Here is a 27954-nt window from a genome sequence, read left to right as displayed (position 1 = left end):
AGGTGGATTGTTTGAGGTGCAGCGGGAGGGTGTTCCATGTCTTTGCTGCCATGTGGGAGAAAGATCTTCTGCCCGCTGTGAATTTGCTGATGCAGGGGATGACTGTGAGTGCTTGGTCGGCCGATCAGAGTTGTCTGGCGGGGGTGTAGAAATGTACGCGGTGGTTGAGGTATTCTGGTCCGATATTGTGTAGGGCCTTGAACGTGTGGGTAAGGAGCTTGAATGTGATTCTCTTGTTGATGGGGAGCCAGTGAAGGTTCCTTAAATGTTCGGTGATGTGGCATTGGAGAGGGATGTCAAGGATTAGTCTGGCTAAGGCGTTCTAGATACGTTGGAGTCTCTTTTGGAGTTTGATGGTGGAGCCGGCATAGAGTGCATTGCCGTAGTCTAACCGGCTGCTGACGAGGGCGTGGGAGACTGTTTTCTTGGTTTTGGTAGTGATCCAATTGAAGATTTTTCGTAGCAGGTGGAGAATGTGGAAGCATGTTGAGGTGATTGCATTGATTTGTCAGTCCATGGAGAGTGAGGAGTCCAGGATGAAGCCTAGATTTTGTTCATGGTTGGTTGGGGTTGGAGAGTGACCGAGGGTTGTGGGCCACCAGAAGTCATCCCATGCAGATTTATTGGGTCCGAGGAGGAGGACTTCAGTTTTGTCTGTGTTCAGTTTGAGCCGGTTGTCCTTCATCCATGCAGCGACTGCTGTCATGCCTTTGTGGACGTTCTTTTTGGCGGTGGTGGGATCACAGGTGAGTGAGATGATTAAGTGGGTGTCGTCGGTGTAGGAGAAAATGTTGAGGTTGTGGCGTTGGACGATGGTGGCAAGAGGGGCCATGTAGATGTTGAAGAGGGTGAGGCTCAGCGAAGAGCCTTGTGGTACACTGCAGTTGACTGGTGTGGGTTTTGAGGAGAAAGGCGGGAGTCTGACTTTCTAGGTCCTGCCCGTGAGGAAGGAGGTGATCCATTCCAGGGCTTTGCTGTGGATGCCAGCATCATGTAGGCAGGTGTGGAGAGTGTTGTGGTTGACAGTGTTGAAAGCTGCTGAGAGGTCTAGGTGGATGAGGGTGGCGGTTTCTCCTCGGCCGATCATGGTGCGGATGTCGTCTGTGGCAGTGAGGAGGGTGGTCTCGGTGCTGTGGTTGCTTCTGAAACCAGATTGGGAGTGGTCCAGGGTGTGGTGTGGTCAATAAGTTGCAAGTTGATGGACTTTGTAGCTCTTGTTCTGATGGTTCCTTTGTTAAATTGTAGCTCATGTTCTGATGGTGTACTTTGTTAAATTGCACCTCTTGTTCTGGTGATTCCTTTATAAAATTGTAGTTCTTGTTCTGATGGTTCTTTTGTTAAATTGTAGCTCTTGTTCTGATAGTGTCCTTTGTTAAATTGTAGCTCTTGCTCTAAAGGTTCATTTGTTAAATTGTAGCTCTTGTTTTGATGGTTCCTTTGTTAAATTGTAGCTCTTGTTCTGATGGTTCTTTTGTTAAATTGTAGCTCTTGTTCTAATGGTGTCCTTTGTTAAAATGTAGCTTTTGTTCCGATGGTTCCTTTGTTAAATTGTAGCTTTTGATCTGATGGTTCCTTTATTAAATTGTAGCTCTTGTTCTGATAGCTACTTTGTTAAAATGTAGATTTTTTTCCGATGGTTCCTTTGTTAAATTGTAGCTCTTGATCTGATGGTTCCTTTATTAAATTGTAACTCTTGTTCTGATGGTTCCTTTGTTCAATTGTAGCTCTTGTTCTGATGGTTCCTTTGTTAAATGGTAGCTCTTGTTCTGATAGCTACTTTGTTAAAATGTAGCTTTTGTTCCGATGGTTCCTTTGTTAAATTGTAGCTGTTGATCTGATGGTTCCTTTATTAAATTGTAGCTCTTGTTCTGATGGTTGCTTTGTTAAATTGTTGTTCTTGTTTTGATGGTGTCCTTTATTAAATTTTAGCTCTTGCTCTGATGGTGTCCTTTTTTAAATTGTAGCTCTTGTTCTGATGGTGTCCTTTGTTAAATTGTAGATCTTTTTCTGATGGTTTTCTTTGTTAAGATGTAGCTCTTGTTCTGATGGTTCCTTTGATAATTTGTAGCTCTTGTTCTGATGGTCCCTTTGTTTCATTGTAGCTCTTTTTCTGATGGTTCCTTTGTTAAATTGTAGCTCTTGTTCTGGTGGTTCTTTTGTTAAATTGTAGCTCTTGTTCTGATGGTTCCTTTGTTAAATTGTAGCTCTTGTTCTGATGGTTCCTCAGTTAAATTGACTGGCTGAAATCTACATAGCTCAAGAAAGGCTTTCCTTTTAAAACCCAGAAGCAGTAATCATGAGCCAAACCTACTACAGCTGTTGGAGTATTTGCCCACCCTGCTCCCCAAATACTTCACCCCAGGGACCCAAAACACAGATTACATTTCACACTAAAAAACACTATCACTTCCCTGGAGTTTCTTAACAAAATAGAGAAGTGTAATTAAACTTGATCTAATATATACTCCCCCATCACCAAACCAGACTTTCTGTCACAATATATATCGAGAGGTTGATAGATTGATAAATAGATAGATATTTAAAATAAACATGATATAGTGAAGATGAAGAACAATACTATTTCACGTATTTCTTAAAGGACCTTTAGCTATAGCACACTTGGCTTAGCATGGCCCCCTAGAAGACTATGGGGAGAGGGATTTAGCGCGGCTGCACTTTCCAGCCTTCAGATGAAAGTGCGCCTGAGGTTTTCACTTGAGTGAAAAAGTTGTACTTTGAAGTTGTAATATGAGCGCAATAATAGGAGCGATATTGATTTGACTTGAGTGTTGTTAACGCTCAATAGCACTAATATTTTTGGGCTCCACTTGTAATCTTGGCTTATATGTATGTATATATATATATATATATATATATATATATAACATACTTACAAATGTTGTTGCTAACTCTGCTGCCATAAAATGCTCTAGGTATGTTCGTGTTGAAATGAGCAAATTGATAACATAAGAAAACTGGAAACGTTTTTTTTAATTCTATATTGTTGTTGAGCCATAAAAGTTTAGTTTTCTCTTCCATGTCCAAGTTATACATTTTGTATTCTGGCATAGAACTAACCACAAGGAACACTGTACATATCAGCACTTATGTATATGCTTTAGAATATGTATTAGAATGCACCAAGTTAAAGGGACAGTATACATCTATTTTCATATAACTGCATGTAATAGACACTACTATAAAGAATAATATGCACAGCTACTGATCTAAAAATCCAGTATACAATATTTTAAAAACTTACTTAGAAGCATTGTTCATTAGGTTAGGCTGGGACACCCAGTGAAAGGGACTAGAAAAACAAGAAGAGCAGACCCTCCTTCCCTGCTTATGAAAAGACAGATAACATAAACAGGTGTCAGCAGGATTCTGTAAACGCATGTATACATCTGATACTGTGGGGCTTGGTTAGGAGTCTTAAATCAGCACAATGTTATTAAAAAATAATAAACAGAACTATACATTGTTACAAAAACAGATGGGCTACATAAATGGGTTATCTACTAAACATTTATGCAAAGAAAAATGTAGTGCACAATGTCCCTTTAAATAAAATATTTTGAACTAAATTATAAACACACCATACATGTTAATACATTCTAGACTAATGGTTTTATATAAATTCAAAAACACAGAGAAGTCACCTTGTGTTTTAGTTCTGCAGCTAGAGATTTCATTATATTGGTATTACACTACCATTCCTCTTCAATAAGAAACCTGGCACAAGTAATCTGATCACATAGAGGTAAAACCATTACTATGAACATTGATTTTGCAACAGCTTTGAATAACTTATTGGGACTGTGCAGTTAATGTAGTCATTATTGAAGCAATCAAACCTCTAATGAGGCTTTACTCCAGCACTACTAATTCTCAATCTATTGTTGCTAGGTACATTTATGTCAGTGAAATGTGAGGCGAGATTGAATCAAATAAGACAAATTAATCTATTTACAATTTTTAGCAGATGTTAATTCTTTATTAAAGTGCTTTAGTTTCGCTGGAATGTGCATATTTTGTATTATTTTGTTAAGTGCACATTTGGTGAAAATGATTTTATCTTGATAATAGTTAACATAAGGTATAATGATGTTTTGTCTTCATACACATCCTTGCCTCATGATTATTAGTGCATATTACAGAACCCTTACGTGCTGCTGGGATTTAACTCGCTGTGTGGATGTCATTAAATATTTTCCCATAGCATTTCCTCTCACAATACCACTGGCACTGGGATAAGATAAGACTATTGCATCTGCTGATTATGGGGCTGATCACAATCTAGATATTAAGAATTATCAGCATGATAACAGCTTTTAGATGTTGACAAGCAGTTTTCATTGCTTATTAGCAGCACTTTTTTCATTATTGTTTCAGTGAAAAATGACTCTATCCCAGATTTTCTGATCAAAATCCAAATTCTTAGTACTTAAAGGGACATGAAACCCAAATGTTGTCTTTTATGATTCAGAAAGAGCATGCGGTTTTAAGCGACTTTCCAGTTTACTTCTATTATCTAATTTGTTTAATTATCTTGGTTTCCTTTTTTTAATGTATATGCCTACATCTATTGGCTCACACTTATGCATTACTATTTCTACAACAAAAAATAGCAATATAATGAAGACAATTAGATAATAGAAGTAAATTGGAAAATTATTTAAAGTTGCTTGCTCTATCTGTATCATGAAAGAAGAATTTTGGGTTTCATATTCCTTTAAAGAGACATTAAACACTTTGAGATGGAAATATAAAATGATACATTGTTTATATAAAAAAAGTATGCAATATACTTTCATTATTTTTTTGTCCCCTTTTACTGTAATACTTTCTGAAATTGTGATTATTTTTCAGTGCCTGTTAGAAATGGAAGTGCAGGACACTTTTATATTCTACACAGCCATTGGCTGCACACTTTAATGATCTATTTAAAACTGTAGCTAATTGGCCACAGCAGATAAGGTAACCTAAGTTACAACATGGCAGCTCCCATTGTTTTATAGGCACTAAAAATTTAAGCTTATTTTGTCAATATTTAAACAGCTAATGAAACTTTAAATGATACATATAGTTGTTATTCTCAGACTAATCTTTTCTTTGAATGCATCATTCTATCTAGCCTTTGTTTAATGTTTAATGTCCCTTCAACACCATATTAACTGAATTTTTTTCACTTATCAAATTTCCCAGCTTAAAAAAGACTTGCTAAACACTCAGACAATACTTTATGGGTTAATTCCAAGTACCTCAAAAAGTATTCCAATATGCAAAATACACAACCCCTGCTACATTGGATGATATTAGGAATGCAATGTCACCAGGTACAAATGCTACTAGTAAAAGAATAGACAAATCAATAACCTAATAAACACTTATGTCCCTGTACTGATAATGCCCCTGTTCAAATCCCAAATAAATATATATCTCACATATTTTGGAGCACACATGTCACCTATTAGCATCAATAAACACTATTAATAGGGATCAATCTACTTACAGGCCCTATAACCTGTAAAGTAATTGCTAAATCCACAAAATAACTATATTGTTTGTCCTTAATCGTGACTTTTGAAATTGGTAGATTAACAAGGCAGATATTGTTACCTACCCAAAAGAAACACAATATTGTGATAAAACCTTATGTTTGCAATTATGTCATATTTTAAATATCCAATTTGGTTCATTTTAATGAGAGACTTGAAATCTAGATTATTAGAACAAAAGTTCATAACTTCACCCTTTAAAAAAAAATCGAAAAAATCTTATTGTATGAATTTAATCAACTTTTGGAAATATAGTTAAGAATTAAAGTCCCCTTTTAAACACAGTGTGATAAGTAATGATAAGTAATACATAGTGATTTCTAGTCACAGCATGTAAACTAATGACAGATGCATGAAAAAAGTTCTATGTGACTTACAGTTTAAACACTGTTCAAAGGACCATTAAATATAGTATAATTGCATAACCAACAAATGCATAATAAAAAAAAACAATTAATTTGCACTTTCAAATTTCAAACTTAGTTCTATTTTCACTACCCCTTTATCACATGACAGCCATTATCCAATCACAAAAGCATATATGCATATACTATGAACTCTTGCACATCTCTGTATGAGTTTGTGTCCCAGAAAGTGTGTATATAAAAATATTGTGCACATTTTGATAAGGGCACTAAATTGGAATATGTGTTATATATTTCATGCTCTGTCCCTTTAAATGTATAATACTCTGCACTAAAATAATATGTGCCACCCCGCGTACACATGTACACACTCAACACACATGCACATATTCTCACTCTCACTCTTGCATGAACACACATGCACTCTCACAAACACAACACACATGTACACCCATGCACAGACATAATCACACATATTTAAATTTACATTTTTATGAGATACAGTACTCTACTGTAACTTTTCCAGACACTTTGTCAGTGAACATTGTGTTTTCATATTTATGTGTCTATATAGCCATTACATTTCTGTATTCCTGAACCGTCCATAAATTTTGAATAAATTATGTTTTATGGTGCTGCCCATTTTCTTTGTTTTTAAGACTTTTCAGTGACAGTGTATTAATTGTCCTTATTTGCATCCTTCTCTGCAGGTCTTTATGAAATCTGGAGTGCTGTCCAGACTAGAGAAGCAGCGTGAAAAAATGATTTCCCAAACCATTATCCTTTTCCAGTCCGCCTGCAGAGGATTCCTTTGTCGGCAAAAATATAAATCACTGAAGGCAAGGAAACAAATTACAAAAATGATACTGTTATCCTCTGTGCTTAGTGTTAAGAGAGTCTTGATTATGAATCAGTTATGGGATATTTGAAAATGATGTTAGGCTAATGTAAAGTCTGTTTTTTGCCATTATTTGTTGACAGCTTTTAACTTGAATGCATATTTTACAAACATTCATATACGGGATTGGTTCTAGACCACAAAATTTGGTGGTGCAAAAACTTTACCCAAGGTTGCATATAAATAGTGTGCAATTGTGGGGCCTTATCTTTTACTACCTATTGCTAATGCTATTTTTCTATAACTCCCTCCTTCTTTTACATTCTTTACCTATATCCATACTCTGCAAAGGTCACCGAACGTGTAAAAAATTACACCTTAAAGGTGGCTGGCACCTTTGAAGTTTGTGGTACTGTACTAATACATGCATTATTAATATATATATATATATTTTTAAACAATGATGCAGAAATATAATTTTCAGTGAAGGTGATGGTTTCAACATGCAAAAGCAGATATTTCAAATAACAAAATAAAAAAGTAGAAATAGAATTATGCAACTTTAATGAGAAAAGCTGACTCAATGATGTGACACCAAAACATTTCATTTTCTCAGATTTTTCATGTATTTGTATAAGGTGTTTTTACACACCTGCAGGAAACCAAATATACATATACAATGAGTAAGTAAAACAAATTTGACATTTAAGAGGGTAAGGCTGTTAAATAATAATAATAAAAAAGCATGTAAAGTCTGGTGTAATAAGTGTTTTGTGATGGACTGTAATTGCTGATGTGATGTCTTAGGATATTCATTTTTTACAAGCTTCAAGTATCATGTTTACTTTTTCCCTTTATGACCTGTCAGTTGATATGAACATTAAACCTTTAAACGTTTCTGATTCTTTATTTAGATTCAGCTGATTGCACTCAAGTGCATTCAGAAGAATATTAGAAAATTCTGTTGTATCCGGAAATGGCTGTGGTGGCAAATTATGTGTCAAATTCGACCCTCGCTTAGTGTTAATGTTGATGAAGAAAAGTTCAGAGCAAAGGAGGTATGTAACAATTTCATCTGTTAAAGGAAACACGGTTAATGTAAAAATAATTCATTATAGTAATTTGTATGTGGGCCTAGTCTATCTATCTATCTATCTATCTATCTATCTGTACATCCCTCAGTCTGTCTGTCTATCTGTCTACAGCTCAGTATTAATTGACAGGTGTTATATAGACCAAATGGACCAGATCATAAATTTTGTAGCAGTATTGCCAAATACTAAAAATGGAGAAAATATGCCAGCTAAAATTGTCCCAAATCACTCTCTAACAATAAAACTGAGTAAAGACAATGAACCCACACAAGTGTGCATGCTTTTCAGTTCATCATAGCATAAAGTGAAGCTGAGAAAAGAAGGTTGTGTAGCCTACGGTAACTTACTGTACTCTTATCTAGCTGTAACTGATTACTATGATGCCTACAGAAGAATTCTTCTGCCACAACAGACTCATGGTTCAAAAAGTGATAATAACATTGATAAATGTAACTGGGATTTAAGATTTATCCCAAGTTTCAATATGATTAAATGTATTTTTTTTTAACATTTGTTATCAAAAGACCCACTAATATAAGTATTATAATATATATTTTTATATTCAGTCATGCTACTTTTTTTAAAAAAAATAATGTATCCACATTATACTTAATATACAAAAAATATTTAAGTGTGATTTTGACAACTTAAAATAAATTAACATTATCATTTCCTTTAGGAAGAAATATTTGCAATATCAAGAAAACTTGGAAAATCAGAAAAGTCCAGAAATGAGCTGCGCCAGAATGTAGACCTGCTGGAAAGCAAGGTGAGATCATTTATCTGAGTGTTGCTAACACTGTATCTTAAACACAAGCACAGAACACACACAATCCATATATACTATCAACTTCTGCACCAAACCTAACCTCAAAGGACTTTCAGCTCATCAAGCAGTTATCACACGTTTCACATTGCATAGTGAAGGTGAACACTACTTGATGATTAACGACATTGTGCCATTTTATATTAGGTAGCACTAAGCCACGAGGCACCTTGAAAGCCATTAAAAATTTGCCTTTTAATTGTTGTGTAAATCACTACAGATGCAAACGTGGAACAAAATGCTTTAGGACTTCTTTAATTGATTTTCAGGCAGGTCAGGATTAACTCTTTAGCTGCAAACAAGTATTATGCAGACCACAACTTATCTCCTTTAAGATCCTGACAACATAATATCAAAGATGCTCCCCTATCCCAATAAACATATTAAACAGACATATTGACCAGACCTATTAAGGATTACCTCATCTGTTTCTAGTAAGAGAGCATAACACTGCTGATTAGACATTTCTTCACAGTTCCTAACCACGTTTTCACTAATACATATAATACTTTTAACTTGTATTCATTTTATATACACATTATGTAGGTATCAGAAGCTTTGAACTATGTTATAATTTATTTATGTGCACTATATGATTTGTTTATTTAGTTTACTTTGTCTATTATGGATCCATCCATTTTATATAATATGGATTCACTGAGGCCATTGTTATTGTTATTGCTTGAGGGTTGCCAGGACTACGTTTTTGGCGCAATTTCACTTCACTGTGGGTTGGGTTTATTTTGTATAAAAAGCCACTGATGGTTTGTGTTTGGCTGTCTGAGGAAGGGGAATGTGTCCCTGAAACGTCACACTTGTTCTATTAAACTACATTTGTAAAAGACCAGCGAGTGCCTCCTCATTTCCTTTGTATTTAACCGTTGGGACCCTGGCAGTTGATTGTAAGGTGAGAGTGCTCTCTTCTGGACAAGAGAGAGAGAGAAACATTAGAATGTAAAATATTTATATTTCATTTTGGGTTAGCGCACTTGAGAAAACTTGTTCGGGTTTCCGCAACTTGGTTGTTTTTTCCCCATTCTTTTGCACTCCATTAAAGTCCATAGGGGTTGCGATATTCCAACTTGGGCTTTTTGCGAGTGGCGGGTAAGCGCTCATACATAAACATTTTACTTTGATCTTGTAATATGCACGCCTGTAATCTAACCCTAAATTGTTTAAATGTGTTCCTAATCTTATTTTATTTTAAGCAGTCATCTTTAACATAAGTGTTAGTATAATGTAAATGGTCTCCTGGCCAAACCTGCCATTAAAAATCAGCTCTCTATATAAAACAGTTTTGGTGCCCCTCTCAAGGGGATGGTGTTCACCCAACAAATACTGTTCTTTCATCTGAGACTAAATTCAAAATCGCAGTCAGTCTTAAAAACATCAAGCATTTCTGATTTCTCTTTGGAATGGAATAAATAATGAGGCTTGGATCTATTAATTGCCAACAACATCAGTGAAATGATTACATGATAATATAGTATAGAATTACATAATATAAAGCGTTAAAAAGGGTTTTCCCTGTATTACTACTATGTACTGCTACTGTATTACTGCTATGGCTCATGTGTTCACATTCTGATTGTGCTTTAGTCTAATAAGCAGTTGGAAACCATCAATAAACAAATCATCAGTAAACAAAAAAAAACAACAACAAAAAAAACCCATTACAAGTTACTGTAACTGTTTTATACTGTTTTATTGTTATACATTGTTATACCACAGCTCAAATTAATCTATTGTTAATGTTAAACAAAACCATTAAGTGGTGCTTTTAGAAATTTCTCACTAATGAACCAACATTCTTTGTGTAAATTTGTTGTTTTAAAGGGACAGTAAACCTTAAAAATAATGTTATATAATTCTGCACATAGTGCAGAATTATATAACATTATTTAGGTGCTATAGCCATAAAAGCATTTTTACCCTTTTAATTTGCTAAAATACGGCGCTTTTACAGACCCGCTCTCTGCTCTCTGCTGAGCGGGTCTGTTATTTTTAGTCAGCGCATCGGGCCAGCTGTATAGTCACAGCCCGGCCCGACCGCGCCATAAGACTAAGTGCAGCTAAATATTCCTAAAATATGGTGAGTCTATGGCTTGAGTAATTACTGTTGGGAATATCACTCCTGGCCAGCAGTTAAACTGTATCACTCCCTTACCCACAACCCCAAGTCATTCTCTTTGCCTTCGGTGCATGGAGGAGGTGAAGTTTAGGTGTCTGAAGAAAAATTTTAATTTCATCTACAAGCAAGTTTTGGGGTATAGCCATATTCCACGTCATTCCTTGCAGTCAGGTAGTGGTGGCTTTAAAGCAGTTAGGAACTTGTAAAGAGGTACTTACTGTCTTTTCCTAACAATTGCTGCCCTAGTTTAGAAAGCTAGAGTTGGCTACTCTGTTCTTTCTTTTTCAAAGGTCTCTGTGAGGAACTGTGTCTTCTCATACCTTGTAAATGTCTACATGCCGGACAGTGGAGCAGGTAAGTGCTTTTTCTTCCAGTTGGGGAGACCATGCACTTAACAAATTAAAAGACACTGCTTTTTTATTGGGACATAGATAATCCTGTTGTATGGGTTACACTGGGGCATGAAGCAGGCACTATAGCATGTGTGAGACTAGCATTTAAACTCTTTTAAAAAGAAAGGGTAAAATGTTTTTATTAGGCTTTATTTTGTGACACATATTTACTTGATAAAACAATACAAGTTTAAACTGAAAGTAAGGCTGAATTTTCTATTTCAGCAGCTTATTCATTTCCCCTTTGCTTTAAAACAAAACAATGCAACATTTAAACTGTCAGGTTTGAAAAAAAAAACCCGGTTATTTCTGGTGTTCAGTGTACCAGGAAGCTAATTTTAGTGCTTCTGTGTCGCAGCAGTAATTTGAAAGTCAGACAACATAACGGCAGTTGCGGTCACATCACCGACTTTACTTCATAACGTTTCTCGAGGATCCGGTTTTAACTGGTAGTGGTAAGGCAGCTCAATAATTTGGGATAAAATTTAAAGTGTATTTTTTTCTTTGGCTTATTTTAATTGAATATTCAAATCTTTGAAACTTATCTGTACAAGTTTATTTACTGTTTCACAACATGTCTGATATGGAGCAAGAGCCTGCTCTCATAAATTTATGATTATTATGTTTAGATGCACATATTGCAGCTCCTATGCAATTTTGTTCTTCATGTGTCAAGAAAACCTTGCAAAATAAAGGTAACATTTTTGAGCCTAATGTCTCTCAGGATGATGCTGTTAAAATAATACCTCAGCTTTCTCCTGCTACGTCCCAAGCCTCAATGGCGTCACATACAGTGCCCTGCGGTTCCTCTATAACTCCCAGTGGAGTTTAATTAAAAACAGAAATTGCTGCCCAGGTATCTTCAGCGGTACCTGCAGCATTAGCTGCCATTCCCAGATTACAGGGAAAACGCAAGAGAAAATCTAGAAATTCAGAAAGTAAGGTGCCTGTCCTCAGTTCTGCTTCCCAAGTTGCCCTTTCTCATAAGTAAGATGAGGAAGATACACCGGGACTTTCTGAGGGTCAAATCTCAGTTTCGGACAGTATAATTCCTTCTTATGAGACTTAGTTGGTATCCTTCAAATTTAAAGGGACACTGAACCCAATTTTTTTCTTTCATGATTCAGATAGAGCATGCAATTTTAAGCCACTTTCTAATTTATTCCCATTATCAATTTTTCTTTGTTCTCTTGCTATCTTTATTTTAAAAAGAAGGCATCTAAGTTTTTTTTTTATTCAGTGCTCTGGACAGCACTTTTTTATTCAGAAAAGAAAAAAGGGTCTGGCAGCAAATAGTAGTGATAAAATAATACGCTTTATTGAGCAATATTTCAGGCACACAGGTACATCATAGACTAAACGTCTGACGCGTTTCAAGCCCCCTAGAGGTGCTTCATCAGAGACAACAGGTGTTCTAACCACAGCCTTCTTATAGGCAGGCCATGGACAGGTACATATTTTAACTCTTCAATGTCACAATCATTATACACAGTAAACATTAAAAGGATACTAAATCAGAAAATATGCTGCAGTTTACACTGTCTTAATCTCTCATGTTACCCTTATCAAGGAAGGAAAAATATATGTATATATGTTTATAGAATATTCACTCTAAATACCTATTACAAAAGTTTGTAACTATGCCTATTAAGGTAGCTAACCAAGCATAAAGAGGTAATTCAGATCATATTATTATAGACGGTTGAATCAAATCATCATTGTTATTATTACTTTTTTACTGATAATTGAAAGGCATACAAAAACATGTAAATATGTAGATATGCATACATTTCAGACCCTCATATACATATATTTGTTCAAACAATTATTAACCAGTATAAGTATACACGCACATATATGTACATGTATATGTGCATATATACGTACACGGACAGGAATTTTTCTGGCTGCTGGATTTTATTTTATTTTATCTTAATGGCTGACTTATTATCAACTTTACAAAAGATGATGATAATTGAGAGTTATACAAAGTAACTAATATCTCATTCCAAGTTAAGACCATTAGGAGTTCTAGTTTTTTTACTGGTAAATCCAGTATAACTCTTTTTTGTCCAAAATCTTATACTTATTGCCCCCTCTTAAAGGGACCTTTGCTACATCGATAATTTTTACCTTGAATTTACTTTCATGGGTGAAATGTATAAGATTAAAGTGCCTAGCTACTGTAGAATCCTTGCAGTAATTTTTCACATCATTGACATGTTCTCTGACACTCACATTGACCTCTCTGGTCGTATTTCCAACATATTGGATCTTGCACAAACTGCACTCCAATAGATAAACTGTGAACATAGTCTAACAGTTCGCATAGAAGTTTATAGGATATACATTATCATCAACTGAAGATTTAAAAATATTTGTCACATCGATCATAGGACAAGTTAGGCACGTTTTAGCTCTACATTTAAAACACCCTGCCTTTCTCAACCAATTGTCTCCTCTATTAGTCCTCATACTTGGATCCAAACTGGGAGCTAGCTGAGCCGCCAATGTTACCGGTTTCTTGGGTACAAATCTACAAGCAGATGTATAATTCTGCAGTATTTGATCCCCTCCAAGTATTGGCATGTGTTTCTTTAAAATTTACTATATCAAAAAATTGGTTGGTATACTCTGTTGTAAATACAATAGTACCATCATTGAATTGTAAGGGGTTTGCTTTATCAGTTCTATTTCTTATTTTTATTTTTAACTTATTGAATTCTAACTTGGTCTTCTCCAATTTCTTTGGGTCATACCCCCTTGCTGTTAACCTTTTTGTTAATTCATCAGCCTGTTGGTGATAAATTACCTCATCTTCAGTATTTCTTCTTAATCGAATGTACTGGCCTCTTGGAATGGCTCGAACCAAATGGGGGGGATGGCAAGAGCTCGCAGTACTTTTGCGAAATGTTTTAGACACAATCCTTTTCTCTTCCACATTCCCCTCCAAGGCCTACCAGGTGGTCATAAAGGATTTTTATGGACTTTGGGCAAATAGTGAAATAGTGGCACTATTGGAAACTCTGGAACAAGTAGCTCAATGTCCTCCTGTCTAAATAATCCTAAATGTACACCATCATCAAGCAATGACAACAATTCTCTCTTAAAGATCAATGTGGGATTTCCGCTAAGTAACGTATAAGTAGTTGTGTCATTTAATTGGCGAAGGGCTTCATCAAAGTAATCTTTTTTGTTTAAAACAACAATATTGCCTCCCTTGTTGGAGTTCCTGATTACAATTTCTTGATTACTTTTGAGTGATTCCATCGCCAATTTCTCAGTTTTCTTTACATTACTTCTAACTGATTTTTTATTTAAAGATAAATTTAATATATCTCTTTCTACAGTTTTTTGGAACATATTAATGGCTGGTCCCCTAAATTGTATTGGGTAAAAATCTGAACCATATCTCTTAGGCCCCAACCTGTTTGCAAATCTATCATTGTACTTAGTGTACAAGCATCTTGAAAGGAAACATCTTGTGTGTGCGATGTTATATTGATATCAATAGGTCTCATATCTCTGTTAATGTCAACATTAGGTTGTAAGGAAAAAAACCTTTTTAATGTTAACTTACGTATGAACCTATTGATATCTAATAATGTGTTGAAAGGAGAGAAATCCCTGGTAGGTGCAAATCCTAACCCTCTGCTAAGCAAACTTATTTGATCTTTATTAAGAACATATGAGGATAGATTAATCACATTTATGTCTAATTGTCCCAAACATTGTTTTCTCATTTCTTTTTTCTTTTTAACTTTGGATCTCCTGACCCGTCTAAAGGGATTTTGGATCCTTTATTGGACTCATTATTACGCTCTTTACTTGATTCTTTGGCCCTTGTGGATGGCCCTTCACTCTCCGTATCTTCATTACTATTTACCTGCAGAGAATGGGAGGAAATAGAGGAGGAAATAAAAGAAGAAACAGAAGAGGGAGAAGAAGAGGAGAGAGATGGAGATTCGGCTGAATCTACTGATTCCTGGTCTGAAGACTCAACTTCTGTTGAAGAAAAAAAACACTTTCTTTGATTGCTTGTTTTTCAATATAGGCTTTGGATTTTTATTCTCTTCCTTCTTGGCCTTGTTTTTGTTATTCCACCTTCTTCCTTTACCAGGAAAGGACTTCCAAGAATTCTTTTGGAGCTGTGGCCAAATATATACCTTGTTGGTCTCATAGTCCAATCTGTCACAATGAAATTTCTCTCCCTTGCATTCAGCCAAGATGGTATCTAGCTTATCAACACGCTCCTTCATCTGTTTCTTTTGTTCTAAAAAATCTTCATGTTGTTCAAATTTTAAAATTTCTTTTTCAATTTCCAACATCCTCTCCTTCAAATTCACTCTTTTGTGCACTTTGCATTTTATTAAGATATTTATTCATTTTAATGAGCACTCCGTGAGTGCATCATTCCACTCTTGTACTATATCTGGATTCTCTACCTCAAAAGGTAGGGAATTTATTGAGCCTCAGTCCCCGTGGGATCCTACAGAGCTCCACATAGTGCTCAAAGGCTTCAATATCCCAAGTTAATCGCAAATCAGTCACCAATAACTTTTCCAGACCTTTGAACTGTGACTCCATACAGGGACTAAATCCTTCATGTTTATCAGCTGAAAAAACACGTCTGAATAATTCCTTCCTTCATTCAGTATTATACAGAGAGCTAGACAAAACTGTATTATCCATTTCCATGACAGTACCGTGCCCTTTATGCATATATCTATGCATTCACTACTATAAACCAAATCACCAAGCAAGCATGTGCTACACAATATAATAATAATAAATCCTTAATTCACGTTGTTAACAAACGTATGAATAAGCTTTCATTGCTGTAATTAGGCTACAGTCTTTATCCTTAATCCTCCTTAACTTATGTGAGCTTACGTACAACTTATGTTAAAACAGGTTCTCTCATTAACACACTGATTTTCCTAGTGTTCTTATATTACAATGGCATTATTCAACCGCTGTGAAACAAAGGTTACAAGCAGGCATACAGGCCATTCCGACCCCTACCTCTTTTATTTGACGATTAATTCCTTGATCACGTAATAATATTCCATGCAAGAACAAAAAGGATTACCTCTCAGATGTGTTCTGTTATCACTCTTTCTTTTGCTGAGATCCCCTGTGGAGGAATGGTATACCGGGTCGAAGGAGCGAGTCAGGCCTCAGGATGAATCCACGACAAACACTTCAGGTAACAAGAGAGGCCGCTTCCAGCTCACACGGCGTACTCTGGGTGCAGGCTCCTATGGAGTCAGTGACGTCATCCATAGGAGCCTGCACCCGGAGTACGGCGTGTGAGCTGGAAGCAGCCTCTCTTGTTACCTGAAGTGTTTGTCGTGAAGCACTTTTTTATTGGTGGATGAATTTATCCACCAATCAGCAAGAACAACCCAGGTTGTTCACCAAAAATTGGCCGGCATCTAAACTTACTTTCTTGCATTTCAAATAAAGATACCAAGAGAATGAAGAAATTTGATAATAGGAGTAAATTAGAAAGTTGCTTAAAATGTCATGCTCTATCTGAATCACAAAAGAAAAAATATGGGTTCAGTGTCCCTTTAAGCTTGAACAACTTTGTGTATTGTTAAAGGAGGTTTTAGCTACTTTAGATGACTCCGATACCCCTGTAGTTGTCACTCCTAAGAAATCTAGTAAACTTAATAGTTTATTTGATTAACCTTCCACTTAGGAGGTTTTTCCTGTACCGGACTGTGCTAGGGAGAGAGATTATCTCACAGTAATGAGAGAAACCAAGGGTGTCTTTTTCCCCGTCTTCCATTTTTAAGAAAATGTTTCCTGTCAAGTACTCCATTAAAGACCCTTGGTATACTGTACCCAAAGTTGAAGGGGCCTTTCCACTCTGGCAAAGAGAACCACTATTTCTATTGAGGATAGCTGTTCTTTTAAGGATCCGATGGACAAGAAGCTGGAGGCTTGTTTGAAAACAATATATGTTCATCAAGGTCTTCAATGGCAACCTGTGGTGTGTATTGCCACCGTGACTAGTGCAGCATCTTATTGGTTTGACGCCTTGTCTGATTCTCTTCAAGTAGAGACTTCCTTGGATAATATTCAAAATAGGATTAAAGCTCTTAAATTGGCCAATTACTTTATTGCAGATGCTATTTTACAGGTTTTTAGACTAGGAGCTAAAACTTCTAGTTTCACTGTCCTAGCCTGCAGGGAATTATGGTTGAAATCCTGGTTTGCGGACGTTTCCTCTAAAGTCAAGCTTCTGGCAATTCCTTACAAGGGCAAAACCTTGTTTGGACCCGGTTTGGCAGAAATTATCTCTGATATTACGGGTGGAAAAGGGTCTTTTCTACCTCAAGATAAGAAGAATAGGCCTAAAGGACATCAGAGTAATTTTCTGTACTTTCGTAACTTCAGAGGAGAACCTTCCCCTTCTTCTTCCAAGCAGGAACAATCCAAGTCTTTTTAAAAACCCAATCAGTCTTGGAACAAGGAAAACAATCAAAGAAACCGCAGCTGATTCCAAATCAGCATGAAGGGTTTGCCCTCGATCTGGGATCGGATCAGGTGGGGGGCACACTTTCTCAGTTCTCTCAAGTCTGGATACAAGATGTCCCAGATCTCTGGACTGTGGACATAGTATCCCAGGGTTACAAATTGGAATTCAAGACTTTTCCTCACAGAGGCAGATTCCTTCTTCCAAGATTATCTGCAGACCAGATAAAGAGAGAGGTGCTTTTGAAAGGTATAGAACATCTTTCCTCCCTGGGAGTGATAGTTCCAATTCCAGTGCAGGAACAGGGTCTCGGGTTCTACTCCAAGCTATTTGTGGTTCCCAAAAAAGAGAGAACTTTCCATCCCATTCTAAACTTGAAGTGTCTAAACAAGTTTCTCAAAGTTCCATCCATCAAGATGGAGACTATACGCTCCATTCTTCCTTTAGTTCAAGAGGGTCAGTTCATGACAACCATAGACCCAAAGGATGCATATCTTCATGTTCCTATTCACAGGGACCATCACAGATTCCTGAGATTTGCCTTTCTGGACAAACATTTCCAGTTCATGGCCCTTCCATTTGGTCTAGCCACGGCTCACAGAATTTTTTCAAAGGTTCTGGGGGCTCTTTTGGCAGTGATCCGTTCTCATGGAATTGCTGTGGCACCCTTCCTGGATGACATATTGGTTCAGGTGCCCTTCTTTTTAACAAGCAAAATTTTACACCAAGATATTGTTGTCTTTTCTTTGTTCCCACGGATGGAATGCGAATCTGGAAAAAAGGTCCCTCTTCCCTGCTACAAGAGTAGTGTTCTTAGGGACCATAATAGATTCTCTATTGATGAAGATTTTTCTGACAGAGGTCAGGAAAAACAAAATAATTTCCTCTTGCCTCTCTCTTCAGGCTACTGCTCATCCTTCAGTGGCTCAATGTATGGAGGTAATCGGTCTGATGGTGAATTCCAAGGACATCATTCCTTTTTCTCTATTCCATTTGAAAGCTCTCCAGTTGTGCATGCTCAGACAATGGAATGGCAACCATGTGGATATATATCAGAGAATAGAGTTAGATCAGTCAGCAAAGGGATTCTCTCGCATGGTGGATTTCTCAGGAACATCTGTCTCAGGGCACATGCTTTCGGAGACATTCCTGGGTGATTGTGACCACGGACACCAGCCTGCTGTGCTGGGGAGCAGTCTGGAACTCATTAAAAGCTCAGGGCCTTTGGACTCCGGAGGAGTCTGTTCTTCCCATCAACATCTTGGAGTTGAGGGAGATTTACAATGCGGCTTGGCCTCAGTTGTCCTCAGTCCAGTTTATCAGGTTCTTGTCAGACAACATAACCTCTGTGGCTTGCATCAATCACCAGGGAGGAACTCTGAGTTACTTAGCCATGAAGGAGGTTATTTGGATTCTTCAGTGGGCAGAGACCCACAATTGCTATCTATCTGCCATCCACATTCCAGGAGTAGACAACTGGGAATTTGATTTTCTGAGTAGACAGACTTTTCCTCACGGGGAGTGGGAACTCCATCCGCAGGTGTTTTACAGCTTAGTCTTCAAATGTGTAGTGCCGGAGTTAGATCTGATGGCGTCCCATCAGAACGCCAAGCTTCCAAGGTACGGTTCAAGGTCAAGAGATCTGCAGGCCTTTCTAATAGATGCTCTGGTGGTTCCTTAGGTTTTCAGGTTGGCATACTTATTTCCTCTGTTTGGTCTCCTTCCACAAGTCATTGCTTGTATTAAACAGGAGGGGGCGTCTGTGATTTTAATAGCCCCTGTGTGGCCTCACAGGATCTAGTTTGCAGACCTAGTGGAGATATCATCTCTCCCACCTTGGAGACTACCTCTGAGTAAGGACCTCCTGATTCAGGGTCCCTTCCTTCATCCAAATCTCATTTCTTTGAAGCTGGCTGCTTGGAGATTGAATCTTTAGACAGATTGAGTCGGTCATTGAGACCATGATTTAGACTCGCAAGCCTGTTACTAGAAAGAGTTACCATAAGATATGGCGTAAATATCTTTATTGGGGGGAATCCAAGGGCTACTCTTGGAGTAGAATTAGAATTCGTAGAATTTTATCTTTTCTTCAGGAAGGCCTAGAGAAGGGATTGTCAGTCAGTACCCTGAAGTGTCAGATTTCTGCTTTATCAGTTTTACTACATAAACATTTGGTTGATGTGCCAGATGTGCAATCTTTTTGTCAGACCTTGGTCAAAATCAGGTCTGTCTTTAAGTCTGTTGCTCCTCCTTGGAGCCTTAACCTTGTTCTTAAAGTTTTACAGCTGGCTCCGTTTGAGCCATTGCATTCCATAGACATTAAGTTGTTATCTTGGAAGGTTTTGTTTCTTGTTTCTATCTCTTTTGCTCTAAGAATCTCTGAGCTCTGAAGTGTGATTCCCCTATTCTTATTTTTTATGCTGATAAGGTGGTTCTTCGTACTAAGTTAGGTTTCCTTCCTAAGGTTGTTTCTAATAGAAATATCAACAAGGAAATTGTTGTTCCCTCTCTGTGTACTAATCCTTCTTCTTGCAAAGAATGTTTGTTACACAATTTGGATGTTGTACGTGCTCTTAAATTCTACTTACAGGTGACTAAGGATTTTCGTCAGTCCTCTGCCCTCTTTGTTTCTCTGGGAAAACGTAAATGTCAGAAAGCTACTGCTACTACTCTTTCTTTTTGGTTACGAAGTATAATTCATTTGGCTTATGAGACTGCTGGACAGCAGCCTCCTGAGAGAATTACAGCTCATTCCACAAGAGCTGTTTCCTCTTCTTGGGCTTTCAAAAATTAAGCTTCTGTGGAACAAATTTGCAAGGCTGCAACTTGGTCTTCTCTACATACTTTTTCCAAATTTTCCAAATTTGATAGTTTTGCATCGGCTGAGGTTTCTTTTGGGAGAAAGGTTCTTCAAGCGGTAGTGTCTTCTGTTTAGGACTGCCTGTCTTGTCCCTCCCTACTTATCCGTGTCCTCTAGCTTGGGTATTGGTTCCCTACAGTAATTACTCAAGTCATGGACTCACCATATGTTAGGGAAAAAAAAATTATGCTTACCTGATAAATTTATTTCTTTATGGATATGGTTAGTCCATGGCCCCACCCTTTATTTTAAGACAGTTGTTCTTTTGACTATAACCTCAGGCACCTCTACACCTTGTGTTACTCATTTTTCTCCATTTCCTTTTGGTCGAATGACTGGGGGTTGTGGGTAAAGGAGTGATACTTAACAGTTTAACTGTGGTGCTCTTTGCCTCCTCCTGCTATCCAGAAGTGATATTCCCAACAGTAATTACTCAACTGTGGACACATCATATCCAGAAAGTAATAAATTTATCAGCCAAGCATAAATTTTGTTTTTTATGAAACATCCCATTTAGAAGCATATAGAAATAAGGAGAGTGAACCAAAGTTATTTCTATTTTCTAAATACTATACATTGATTGGTTGCACAAAGCTCAGAACACTCAACAGCCAGTGATATTGCAGAAATCTAAAGGATCAACATACTTTTGGATGTATTGGTTATGTCAAAGAATAATAGTCAACCTTTTTAATGAGGAGTGAAATTAAATAAATGTCAGTTCTCTCATGCTGTGGAAAGCAACCTAGTGGAAGATATTCAGCTCATACTGTTAGGTGTTAAGCTTCTGCTGCTTTTTGCTATACAATTAATTGTAAGCACTATTTTCCTTTCATGATTACACCAAGTTCATTATCAGTGTTTTGCACTTTATTATTGTAGCTTTGACAAATAAATTATCTCTGCAAAGCAGGCGCTAATTGAGGATCCATGTGTAAGTGGTACATTATGTTAAACAAACCAAAGCCAATTTAATGTTCATCCAGAAAAGAAAGACTGTTAACGAAACAGTCAGAAATAATAATAATAATTGTAATCTTTCAATGAAAATATACTTAGTAATCATGGTGTCTTTAAGATCACTTCTTGTACTAAAAACCAACAAACACTGAGACTTGCTATAGTTATAAAGTTATCCACTTTGATTCTAAATAGATTTGTTTAATAGCTAAGACACTGTGGTAAACCTCTTATTTTTATAACTGTAGTACATTCTAAATCATTTAAATTCAGAATCTAATGCTCCATTTAAGAAGATGCAAATGCAGGTTTGGAGAGCCTGTATGTCTTCTCTTTACTGACGTTTTTCAATCCCCCTGGACTTGTCCTACAGGAGTGATTGACAGCCCCTGCTTGCTTACGGACAATATCAGGGGCAGTATTACACAAGCAGCGGCTTGTACCAGGATAAATGCAGCCAGCGTACTGCTGCCTGCTAGCCATAATGCCAGACGGGCAGGGGAGGATATTTCTTTTCTTGGTCACCCGGCCTTTGATAAATTAACCCATAGTAGTCAATGACAAAGTTGTGCTTGTTTTTGGTAGATAATGATTTCTGATATTTTCAGTTTTTCTAGTAATCACAATTCCAAAATGCATCTGCAAAGGGGTGGAACTGCCATTGGTGCAGTGGCACCAGGGCCAAGTGCTGGGGGGCCCATAGCAGCCATGTACATGTAGCATTATACAGTGCACTTGTACTGTATAGATATTCTGTCATTATATAACATATTTATCAGTGTGTATGTGTATAAATACTGTATATACTGTATGTATATATATATATATATATATATATATATACACACACACACACTCAATAGAATGTACATAGAAGCATGCTTATTACTGAGTTAACCATAGGGACCCCAAAAACATTTTTGCATCAGGACCCTCTGTTATATAGTTCTGCATCTGCTACTAAGACCTCTAATGCTCAAAATCGTTACCTCCTAAAAACAACACAAAATCCTTATCTGCCTTGTTAATCTGATTTTTTTTAATACGAAACTCAAATACACAGAATTAATGATAAACAACGGGCAATTTTGAGGATTAAGCAATTACATCACAGGTTAAAGGTCCTGTATACTGATTGATCCCCTTTTATAGTGTGCAGTGATGCTTAAAGGTGATGTGCAATTAACCTGTTGTACTCCAAAACCATATGTGTGAATCTGAACATGGGCATTATCAGTATAGTGGACATGTTTGTTTATTGGCTTATTGGCTTATTAATTTTGTAGTGTTAACTGACTGAACCGATGGTGTTTATATCTATTTAATGACATTGCATTCTAATGTCATCCCATGGTGGGGAGTAATGTCAATGTGTTTTACCCACATGTTAAACCAATGTTTTATTTGAACACTTTGGAACAGTAATAATTCAAAAGGTTTTGTACGGATTTTATAAAACCTTTTTAGCTACGGAATTTGATGAGTGAAATATGGCTCTGTAGATGTGTCGTTTAGCATCAAGAATTTAGATTGAAATGGTACTGGCCCATGTTAAGTATTGGACCATTTGTCATTGAAACAATAATGAAAATGTATGATCTGCAGCCAGTAACAAGCCCATAATTACTTAATAATATTAGATTTACAAGTGCAATATATGTATATATGGTATATATATATATATATATATATATATATATATATATATATATATATACTCTGTAGCTGGTGGCCTAGCACTCCTTCCACACCTGTGTTGTCAATGCCTGGGTGCTGTCCTCAATTAGATAGTATAGAGCAATTATTCTGAGGCCTTCTTCAAGACAATTTCATAATCTCAATAAGTGTGAAACGCACTCTCAAGACGAACTCCCGATACTGCAAACAGAGATTGTCTTGAAGAAGGCGTTAGAATAGGCCGAAACGTCGACATTCTCTAACATGTGAAATTTGTAAATATGACTAAAGAATACTTATTGTATAAAGCCCTGTGAGTGCCCTCCATCTACATAATTTATATATATATATATATATATATATATATATATATATATATAGTAGTATAAAAAAGCAAACACTGCACGGGCAATCAGAGTGCTGTTGTAGTCAAGAAGTTTATTTCTCCACTAAAGTTAGACAAGGTCAGACATCAGAACACCTAATATATATATATATATATATATATATATATATATATATATATATATATATATATATATATATATATATATATATCTTAAATAAGTAATAAATCAATGCATAACACTGATTAAGCACAACACACATACACTCTAACAACTCAGCACACCCTTTTAAATATTTATATTAAAGACTTGGAGGATTAAATAGCAACATCTCTATTTTTGCAGATGATACAAAGTTGTGTAAGGTCATTAGGTCAGGGCAGGATGAACTTTCATTACAAAGGGATCTGCAAAAATTAGATGAATGGTCAGGTAAATGGAAAATTATGTTTAATGCTGGAAAATGCAAAGTTCTACATTTTGGTAGTGAAAATAAGCAGGCAACCTATTATTTAAATGAGACTAGAATTAGCCAAATAGAGGAGGAAAGGGATTTGGGAGTAGTAATAGATAACAAGCTAAAGATGGGTGCACAATACAGGGCAGTGTCTTCTAAGGCTAATAAGATACTATGATGTTTAAGAGGCATTAATGCAAGGTAGGAAAGCATAATTCTGTCACTATATAAATACCTGGTAAGACCTCACCTTGAGTATGGAGTGCAAAAACAGACATTACAGACTTAGAAAAAGTTCAGAGAAGGTCCATAAAGCTAATAAGGGGAATGGAAAATTTTAGAGAGGTTAGCCAAACTGAGTCTGTTTTCTCAAAAAAAAAAAAAAAAAAAGGAGCTTGAGAGGTGACATGATTACTTTATATAAATATATTCATGGCCCATATTAAGAGATGGCAGAAGCTCAGTTTATTTTAAGAAAATTATTTGTGAAAAGAGGTCAAAATTTACGACTAGAGGAAATTAAATTGAATCTCCTGCAATCTAAATGCTTTTTCACTGTAAAGCAATCAAATTGTGGAACAAATTAACTGAGGAGGTAATAATTGCCAATACCGTAGATACATTAAAAAATGGTTTAAATATATTTCTGGCTTGGCTAGAAACAAAATTCAGGGATATGATTGCTTGTGTTAAATGAGTCACCTTTTTAATGGGATTAATTTAAGCTCAACTGGAGCATTTTTGTAAGTATTTTAAGATTTGTGTAGATTGAACTCAATGGACTTCTGTCTTTTTTCAACCTCATGTACTATGTTACTATGTTACATACAACAAACACAGCAAAAAAAAACACACACACATTAAAACAATGCAACATACACAAACACAACACTCTCACAAAACACATTCAAACAACACACACAATAACAGCATACTCAAACACATACGGCACAGAGATCTAAAGTTCTCCTGATATAGGACTCACAAATTACTTAGTATTATCATAAGGTACATACATTGCAGCAAAGACCCCCTCAACTAAAAATACACACTTATAACCCACATAACTTCACAAACACAAAGAATTAAACACTCATATGGCATATTTGCATCTCTAAATTTCTAGCTAGTCTCCATAAATGTGAGAATAGTATCTTTAACATAGTTAAATTCCCTATGAGCCACGGTTGTCTTTAAGAATGGCGAGAGGCCAGCAGTCATAGGTAGCTTGTGGGAAAGCATGTCATAACAAAATACAGCAAACCACTGATCTATTGGATATTCTGAAATAAAGGATGGAGAACTGAAAATCAGAAAGCATATATCTGACATATTTAGATACAATCTCATTGTGTGCTATTAGTCTATACATTAATTGCCCCTGACCACCTGACTTCACAGATGCTTCTTTTGAAAAGCAGAGGTCAACACTTATATTAATTGCTCTCCAAGAAAAATCAAAAAAGGACATAAGAAACTTTACTAAATTTTAAAAGCGTATGTCTTTCAATATACATATATTTTAAAATTAACATAACAGCAGTGTTACAAAATACCTCTCCTATTGGATTTCTGTTCTAATTCACAGTCATGTTCTGTTGAGTGAACTCAGAAATCCTTACTGTGCAATGTGGTTTTTAATATATCTTCATGATTCAGCTTATTGTTTTCTACATACAATTTATGAACTCTATTATCATGTCTGTGTCCTGGTCTGTATTTTGTTTACTAATTCCCAGGAGAGGATTTAACTAAACCTAATCACTTTATAACTAAATTATACAAAGAAAAATATAAAACACTCTTCACCGCACTAGTTTACTCCCTTAAACAAATGGGGGCTTTATACTTGCATTATTAAAAGATTTATTTTAATTCCTACAATTTAATTTGTTTATAATTTTCGACACTAAGCTATTAATTTTATTTTTGGTAAACCATTACAACTGGGCATGTAAGAAAGAAAAAAATATATAATGGAGTACAAATTAAATGCACTGAGAACAAAGTGAGAACATTAAACTCGTGTAGCTTTTATGCTGTAAGGATTAGTCATTTCTGTGTGTCAGAAAAAAACAAAATGTAATAAAAATAAGTTTTATATGTGTAATAACATTATCCATTTATGCATTCATCTTCAATAAACAAGGAGGTGCTGTGGTTAAGACAAAGAAGTGCATGTACAAATGTAGTTATTCCCATATTTACATACACAGTTAATTTAGTTACTGCAAAGTCTGATTTTTCAACTTTACTATCAAAAACTAACTTATATTTTTGTCCTTACCACCATTGAAGTATCCTTCCACATTCTCATTATTGATTTTGTTTAATTTCATTTTCCACCTTCTTGTTTATTTACCTATAAGTTCGTACTGTAGTATCGGTAATCTTATGTTAAAGGGACACTCAAGTCAAAATTAAACTTTCATGATTCAGATAGTGCACAGAGTTTTAAACAACTTTCCAATTTATTTCTATTAACAAAATGTGCACAGTCTTCTTATATTTACACTTTTGGAGACATCAGCTTCTACTGAGCATGTGCAAGAAATCGCAGAATATACTGTACATATATGCATTTGTGATTGGCTGATGGCTGTCACATGATACAATAGTGGAAATAGACATAAATAATTGAAATTTGTTAGAATAAAATCTACTACTCATTTACAGTTAAGATTATGGCCCCGATGATCGAAAGTGCTACCACTTCTGAGTACCCCACGATCGCAAACTAACACTACACTAATAAAAATCTAAACCGCCACATACCCACCACAAGTATCTAACTATTAACCCCCTATGCCGCCATATACCCCCAATACAAACTAACCTATTACATAACCCCCCTCTAAACTAAACCCCCCTCCAAACTAACCCCACTAAGTTACAAAAAAATAAAAAAAACTCTTAACTGTATGGGTTTTGATTAGATGATCAGTGTTAGTATTTATTAGTCCTTAATCTCCTAACCACCCTCCATAGCTGTATGGTGGTTTATTAGGTGATTATTGATGGTTACCATTTATTAGACCTTAATCTCCTAACCACCCCTCATACATGTATGGGAGTAAATTGGGTGATTATTGATGGCTACCATTTATTAGGCCTTAATCTCCTAACAATACCTCATACCTGTATGGGGATTGATAAGGTGATTAATGATGGTAACCATGTATTAGACCTTAATCTCCTAACAACCCCTCATACCTGTATGGGGGTTGATTAGGTGATTATTGATGGTTACAATTTATTAGGACTTAATCTTCTTATCATCCCTCATACCTGTATGGTGGTTGATTAGGTGATTAGGTTAGGGCAGCTTAGGGGTTAATAGTGTATTTTTTTAACATTTTAAACATATTATGCATTCTTATGTATGATGCATATTCTTTTAACTATTGTATATAAATTAATATGTATTTATTTTTTCTTATTGTGTTTTTTAATTTTAAACATAATTATATATATTAAAATGTATATTCATTTTACAAAAGGCTTTAGTATTACAATTGTTTTATTACATAACAGGCATGAAGTTATGTAATACTATATAATGCAACTGTCTTTTATAACATAAATATCTATTTTAAAAAATAAATTTATATTTACAATAATAAAAGCATCAAGCAAGAATATCTGCATTTTATTTAATATATCCGATACTTAAACTAGGATTCATTATACAGTACATGACCATGCATTTTATTTAAAAGATTGTTGATATATTGTTGTCAGACCTTGCATTGATATTCAATATTTAAATGTATGCATGTATATTGCATAATGTTTTAAGTATTGCATAGACATTCAAATGTATTTATGTTAGCTTTTTGTGTTTATTAGTGATAACATAGATATATATGTTAATATATATTTATGTTATAGTAGTCAGTAACATTAAATTATATTTTACATAACAGGCTTGCAGTTATGTTGAACTATAATGTTAATTA

General features: G+C 35.7%; 1 protein-coding gene across 1 annotated transcript in view; it reads left to right on the top strand.

Annotated features, from left to right (window-relative positions):
• MYO18B (myosin XVIIIB) overlaps positions 1-27954 on the top strand; it is a 1229288-nt gene that overhangs the window by 601588 nt on the left and 599746 nt on the right. The window contains exons 24-26 of the mRNA XM_053702090.1: positions 6637-6765; positions 7679-7822; positions 8538-8627. Coding sequence (XP_053558065.1) covers positions 6637-6765; positions 7679-7822; positions 8538-8627 — 363 coding nt within the window. The remainder of the gene's footprint in view (positions 1-6636; positions 6766-7678; positions 7823-8537; positions 8628-27954) is intronic.

Source organism: Bombina bombina, chromosome 2 (genome assembly GCF_027579735.1).
Source record: "Bombina bombina isolate aBomBom1 chromosome 2, aBomBom1.pri, whole genome shotgun sequence".
Classification (NCBI taxonomy): Eukaryota; Metazoa; Chordata; class Amphibia; order Anura; family Bombinatoridae; genus Bombina; species Bombina bombina.
This window is presented reverse-complemented; position numbering and strand designations above follow the sequence as displayed.